The sequence below is a fragment of the Olea europaea genome, unplaced genomic scaffold, assembly GCF_002742605.1.
Source record: "Olea europaea var. sylvestris unplaced genomic scaffold, O_europaea_v1 scaffold65, whole genome shotgun sequence".
Classification (NCBI taxonomy): domain Eukaryota; kingdom Viridiplantae; phylum Streptophyta; class Magnoliopsida; order Lamiales; family Oleaceae; genus Olea; species Olea europaea.
Window position 1 is genome coordinate 290,393 of NW_019264872.1, and position 7,425 is coordinate 297,817.

Genomic DNA, 7,425 nt, shown 5'->3' on the forward strand with positions numbered 1-7,425 from the left:
TGTGCCTTTGACTTGGTTTTGCTTCCATCTTCTCCACCCTTGTACAAAATGATATTTACAAATATGTGTTTTGTCCGGAAATCAAAGGTTTACAATTTGCAAATGTACTTTTGATTGTCACAAATAAATTAATCTTCTCTTGTTCGCGCCCAAATTTCTCCATAAGCCTTTTTTTTTTTTTTTTTATCCACATTGCCTCCTTGCAAGCTTGTGTAGCAACCATGTATTCCGTTTCTATAGTGGACAACTATAGGTTGCAAATTGAAACTCTGCCTAAATCACCTTTCTGGAAATGTAAACTCATTCCTAGTAGTAGATTTTTATTTTATTTTATTTTATTTTATTATTTATTTATTTTTGGGTCAAAACCACCTACAAAACTTGAATCGGCATATCACTTAACAATACAATATAATCCTCCATAACATAATGCGTCATCTAGGTTTCTATAACACATCTCATAACCTTTTAACAATATTCTATATCTCCCTCTACTAGGATTCTTCATGTATTGACTATCCACTTCCATTGCTTGTGCATATATGCAGTCTTACAAATTTCATAGGGAACATTAAGTTTCTCACGACTGATGCATATAGTATTTAAGGCATTTTTAAGGTCTTTATATCTATCACTAACGAAGTTTAACAAGACCACAGCCAGCTGATCTTCTGATAAGTTCTAACCACAGTTAGCAAAGTCCTGGGGTCAATTTTGTAAATTTGTCCAAGTTCTCATCTAAGTCAACAGAAGGATCCATTTTGAAAGAAAAGAATTGTTTTAGTAAAAAGCATTTGTTTGGAATAGTTTTTGGCTCATATTGGGGCTTTCAATTTAGTCCACAACTCTTCAGCAGTTTTAATTGTTTGAAAGGTACAAGAAAATAGTGTTCCATGTTATTTCTTCTAACTCAGTTCTTTTTGCAACAAACATTTCAGCAGGCCAAGTATTATTTAAGGCTTTAGCACATTTTATTTGCATCAAGATAGCCCTCATTTTCTGGCTCCACATATTAAAATCTCCCCTTCCATCATACATGCTCACTTCAAACTTAGCAGTAGCCATGAAAAGATTCACCAAGATAGTTCACAGAACATAGATTTGAGTTTAAGAACACACAGGGACATACAACAAGAATACTATAGGCAGAACAGGGGATTTGGGGTCAGTGACCAATGCACATATATTATTTTCACAAAACAGTAAACACTTAACACTAAGTATAGAAGGTAGAATCACAAAGAACAGAGATGTCAATCCTATGCCTCAACTAACTTCTCCAGCAAGACCTTCCAATTGCACTCCTACTAGTGTTGTTATCTCAGATTCCCAAGACTTCTTGAGTCTTTGGACAAAGACCAGCCACAGTAGAATTTTGTTAGTGCAAGATAAATCAAGGGAAAAATTAGGAGACCCTACTGTAAATATTAATTATAGAATGCATGAAAGATCTCACCAATGAGTTTGATGAAACTCAATTTCCACCAACTAATGATTACTACAGGTTTCAGGAATCAGGTTTAATCAAGAAAACACAAAGCTCCAGTAGTCCAAGTTGCTCTGATACCACTGAAAAGTCGAAAGATACTAATATTAATCAAGATTCCAAAACCACAATTATGAACTGAAAATAAAGTGCAGAAAATAAAATGAACATGGAGAATTTTTCGGTTGAAGCCCCAGAGGTTTGGCGATCACTTCTAACGCCTAATCCCCTGTTGAGCATCCATTAAAATGGATAAAGCTCGGTTGCACTATAAAGTCCCAAAAACAGGTAGCTAGTATTCAATAATGTTCCAAAATATTACAAAGAAATAAGTCATAGAGACTTATCTTATGAAGAACAACAAAATCAGCCTCTATTCCATAAGGGAATCACACTAGATCACAAAAATCTCACCAAGAACATGAACTGACCTCTCTTGAGTTATTCAACATCAAGAACATATTACCCAGCATGTAACATTCCACTTAGGAACACAACAAACTAGCCACTACCGCATATAGGAAGAGGCCGAGATCATTAAGATCTCACAAGAAATCAGGCAAAACTCGAATCCCAAAGATTTGACTTAACTAAAGCTGAAATAGTACAACACCCATATGGATCTAGATTATTTCTTGATGATAACAGGTTTTAATTTTAGAAAATACTCCAAGAATCAAGTTGTAATCTCACTAAAAGAAAATGATTTTCTACGCATAGAGAGATGAGAGAGATGAAGGGATCCAATTCTAAGAACTAGTAAGAGAAGAGAGAGAAACTGCCTTTTTTTTTTTGGAGAGTGAGACGTGAAAGAGAGAAACTTTTTTGCAGGCTTGGAAGAAAAGTCTTTCACATATTAAATATGTATATTTCCCTAAAGATCTCATGGTTAGGTAAATAGAAGAATCTAGAATTAGATCCAATGGTTAGGAAATAAACACACGTCACAATCCAACCGTAGAGCTCCATTAATAAGGTGTTATTTCAGAAACACATTTTTCTTCTTTTTTAATTTTGGAACACTTTCTCAGCAGTCTCTCATCATAACACACATTTGATCAATCTGTCTATGTGTATCCTCTGATCTGCTATACATGACTTCTTCCCTGATGTGCATGTCATTAACTCGTCCTATAAATCTATCTAATCGTCTCTCCATAAAGTCCCTAACAAAGTCAAAAGGGATCAAACATGATAGGGCAGCGCAAAACTCTATTGTGACTTATAATTCACACACAATCATCTATTTCCTGTACTGTACCTCCCCCCCCCCAACTTAATGCAAGCAATACCATGAACTTATGTGAACTGTGCACTTAACCAACTATTCAAATGTATGGACAAAGATGACTAAACTAATTTAAACCCACAAAAACATGAAATTTTTTAACTAATGCATAAAAATTGAATAAATAAAAAGGAAGAAGATTAGGTTGTTCCCAACAATTGCTTGTTTATATTTAGCTTAACTTTGTTGTTTAGGCTATTTTAGATCATCTAGTGGCAGAACTATCTTCTCATTGGAATAGTCACCTCCCCAATAAGTTTTTAACCTCTGTCCATTGACCTTGGGTCACAACCTCCTTGAACCTTCGATGTTGATCTTGGGCCACCATCTCTTTGAACCTTCGATATTGATCTTGGGTCACAACCTCAACTGTGCCATATAGGTATACATTTACCACTTTGAAAGGACTTGACCTCCTTGATCTTAGTTTGCCTGGAAAAAGCTTAAGACGAGAATTGAACATGAGAACCTATTGCCCAACCACAAATTCTTTTTCTATAATGTGTCTATCATGCAATGTTTTAGTTTTCTCTTTGCACAGCTTTGCATTTTCCTGTGTCCCCAATCTAAACTCATCAAGCTCATTCAATTGAATGATTCCCTTTTTCCCGACTACCTTCATATCATAATTTAGCATGTGAGTAGCCCAGTATGCCTTGTACTCTAGTTCAACCGGTAACTGACATGTTTTTTCGAACACCAATTGATACAGAGATATCCCGATAGGAATTTTGAATGCATTGTGGTTTGCCCAAAGTGCATCATCTAACTTCTTTGACCAATTTGTATTTGATGCATTAACTGTAGCTTCTAGGATTTTCTTTAACTCTCTATTGGATATCTCAACTTGGCCACAAGTCTGCGGATGGTAAGGCGTTGCAACTCGATGTTTAACCCTTTGTTTTGCCAATAAAGCTGAGAATAAGTGGTTGCAAAAGTGTTTTCCTTCATCATTGATAATAGCCCACAGAGTACCATTTCTAGAAAAGATATTCTTTTTAAGGAATTGAGTCACAACCCTCCCATCATTTGTAGGTGATGCCATAGCCTCCACCCATTTAGACACATAATCCATAGCCACTAAGATATAATATTGACCATATGAAGAAGGGAATGGTCTCATGAAATCAATAGCCCAAGCATAAATTTTTTTTTACTTCCAAAATGCCATTAAGAGGCATTTCATTCGTTCTAGAGATGTTTCCTGTTCTCTGACAGTTATCACACTTACTTACTAACTGATAAGCATCCTTAAACAGAGTTGGCCAATGAAAACTTGATTATAAGACTAATGCTCCAATAATTAGTTCAGCTATTCTTCTAGTACACAATGACAAATGATTTGATCTGACCTTGTCTATAGAGAAATGGATCATCCCAAAAGTAGTACTTTAGATCTCTGAAAATTTTCTTCTTTTGTTAACTCAAATACTCTGGAGGAATAACAAAGCTGGCCTTGGCATAGTTGCATACCAAGGTCCTGACTTGATCTAAAAAGGTGTCCCGTCTGGAAACACTTCTTTAATTTCATCTGCAGGATCTTCTTCTTGTTCCTCCAAACGAGATAAATGGTCTACTACTAAATTTTCACTTCCTCTTCTATCCTTTATTTCCAAGTCGAGTTCCTATAGTAGAAGCATCCATCCGATAAGTCTTGGCTTTACATTCTTCTAACTGAGCAAATACTCGAGCACTCAATGATATGTATTTACTATTACCTTAGACCCAATCAAGAAAGGTTTGAATTTATCGAACACTACTGTCAAAAGCTCATTTTCTATAGTCGCATAGTTTAACTGAGCTTCATTAAGAGTTTTGCTGGCATAGCGAATACATGTAAAACTATATTCTTTCGCTATCCCAAAACTACGCCAATTGCGTAATCATTTGCATCGTACATCAATTCAAACCCTAAACTCCAATCAAGTGTAGTAAGATAGGGGTTGCAAACAACTTTTCTTTCAAGGTATTGAAGGCAACAAAACGCACCACTGAAAAGTAAAAAAGAACATCATTTTCCAATAAAATATAGAGAGACTTGGTTATTTTTTAAAAGTTCTTAATAAAGCGTTGATAGAAACCTGCATGTCCTAGGAAATTTCTAATTCTCTTCACTGAAGTAGGAGGAGATAGCTTCTCAATCATTTGTATTTTAGCTTTGTCGACCTCAATACCCTTAGCTGAAATCATATGACCTAAAACAATTCCTTCCTGAATCATAAAGTGGCACTTCTTCTCCCAATTAAGCCCAATACTTGCTTCTTCACATCGCTGCAATACCAATCTCAAGTGATTTAAACATTCATTGAATTATATACCAAATACTAAGAAATTATCCATGAATACTTCAATGCTTTTGCCCACTTTATCTGAGAAAATGGACATCATAAACATCTGAAAAGTTGCTGGAGCATTACACAATTTATAAGGTATTCTCCTATATGCAAAGGTACCATAATTGCAAGTAAATATGGTTTTCTCTTGGTCTTCTGGTACTATTGGAATCTAATTATACATTGAATACCCATCCATGTAGCAATAATGTGAATGTTCAGCAAGTCTCTTCAACATCTGATCAATGAAAGGAAGTAGAAAGTGATCATTTCTAGTGGCATTGTTGAGTTGGCGATAGTCAATGCAAACTTTTCGACCTGTTATTGTGCGCGCAGGAATCAACTTTTTGTTTTCATTAGGCATCAATGTAATTCCTCCCTTTTTAGGTACTACATGCACTTTACTCACCCAATCATTGTCAGATATAGGATATATGATCCCTATATCCAATAATTTCAGCACTTCTGCTAGCAAACCTCTTGCATCTTCGGATTTAATCTTCCCTAACGCTCTATAGATGGTGTAAACTCCTTTTCCATCAAAATTTTGTGCATGCAAAGAGAAGAGCTAATCCCTTTTAAGTCAGAGATGGTCCATCCTATTGCTGTTTTGTGATCTCGAAGTGCCCTTATTATTTGATCTTCTTTATCTTTATTGAGGACATTTGAAATAATTATTGGAAGTGTGTATTTGTATCCCAAGAAAGCATATCTCAAGTGTGAAGGCACCTGTTTAAGTTCAATAATTGGAGCTTTTTGAATAGAAGGTAAAGATTTTGTACGATCTTCACCTAGCTCCAATTGAGTCGATCTTAAAGAGGGAGAGTTTCCTCCCAATTGCCAAACACATTCTTTTATCTTTTCTAATTTAGATGGCTCTTTTACAGAATGAACCAAGCAAGCCTCAAGCAGATTTTGAGGGTGATTGAGTCTGAATGTAACTGTCATTGTCATGTACAATACATCAATCTGGCAACAAGAGTTTGGTTCATCATCAAATTTGAGCGGGAAGACGTTGATAGTCATTTCTTTGTCATTCATTCTAAAGATCAACTGTCCTTTTTTGTACATCTATCGAAACTCTTCCAATAGCCAAGAATGGATGACCCAAAATGAGAGGGACATCCTCGTTTTCTTCTATGGCCAGGATAGCAAAGTCAGCTGGGAATATGAAATTGTTAACCTTCACCAAAATATCGTCAACAACTTTCCTTAGATATTTGATTGACTTGTCAGCTAATTACAACGTCATTGTAGTAGGTTTCACTTTTCCTAAACTTAGTTCCCTGAAAAGAGATAAATGCATCAAATTAATAGTTGCCCCTAAATCACACAAAGCTTTTTTATGTATTTGTTACCAATATTGCAAGAAATAGTAAAACTCCCTGGATCTTTTGCTTTTGGTGTAACTTATGTTGAAGGATTGCGCTGCATTCTTCATTCAGCATCATCGTTTCATCATCCTGCAGCTTTCATTTGTTCGATAATTTGTCCTTTATAAACATAGCATAACTGGGCAAAAGCTTCTGCAAACGGTATGTTGATGTGCAACTTTTTGAACACCTCCAAGGATTTTGCAAATTGTTTATCAAGCTTGTGTTTTTGTAGTCTTTGCAAGAATGGGACTAGAGGCAAGTATGCTTTGACAGGAATGGTTGTCTTAACCTGAGGACTGTCTACTATAGGTTTCTAAGTTTCTTTTGTTATTTTATCAGACTCATCATTGTGTTCCTCGCCCGTGGTATGCACCTTTTCTGTAGTGGCTGCTAGTCTTTTAACTGATATTTTTTGCAATTGAACTCCACTTCGAGTAGTGTTGGCCTATACCTGCTCTTCAGGATTTGTTTCTGTATTGTTATGTAGGGTTCCTTGAGTTCTGCTCGCTAATGTAGCTAGCATCTGACCCATTCGAGTTTCCAAATTTTTAGTCTTGACCATGTACTGCCCCAATAAATTCTCAACTGATGGCTTTCTTGGTTGCTGTTGCTGCTATTGTTGAAATTCCAACGGTTTAGTTTGAAAATTTTCTCCTTAACCTTTATTGTTAGCCCACTAAAAATTTGGATGAATCCTCCAACCCAGAATATGTGTTGGAGTAGGGGTTGTCCTGTTGCCTCTAAAAGTTTTGCGTATAATTAACTTCCTCAGGCCAGATTATATGTGTGAAGGCTAAATGACATCTTTTTGTAATATGATCTGCTCTGCACCTTTCGCAAATCGATTTCGACTAGTGTACTATGTTCACACTTTTCGTAAGGCTGTCTAATTTCTTTGTCAGTGTTTCCATTTGGACTACTAATGATGCAGTTATGTCAACA

General features: G+C 35.9%; 1 protein-coding gene across 1 annotated transcript; it reads right to left on the reverse strand.

The window, feature by feature from the left end:
* Nucleotides 1-3,243: 3,243 nt before the first annotated feature.
* Nucleotides 3,244-7,015, reverse strand: LOC111390094. Its single transcript, XM_023015081.1, has 3 exons — nucleotides 6,935-7,015; nucleotides 4,856-5,045; nucleotides 3,244-3,854 (listed from the first exon to the last, which is right to left on the reverse strand). The coding sequence occupies exons 1-3, from the start codon at nucleotides 7,013-7,015 to the stop codon at nucleotides 3,244-3,246; spliced, it is 882 nt and encodes a 293-aa protein (XP_022870849.1).
* Between the last annotated feature and the right edge of the window lie 410 nt (nucleotides 7,016-7,425).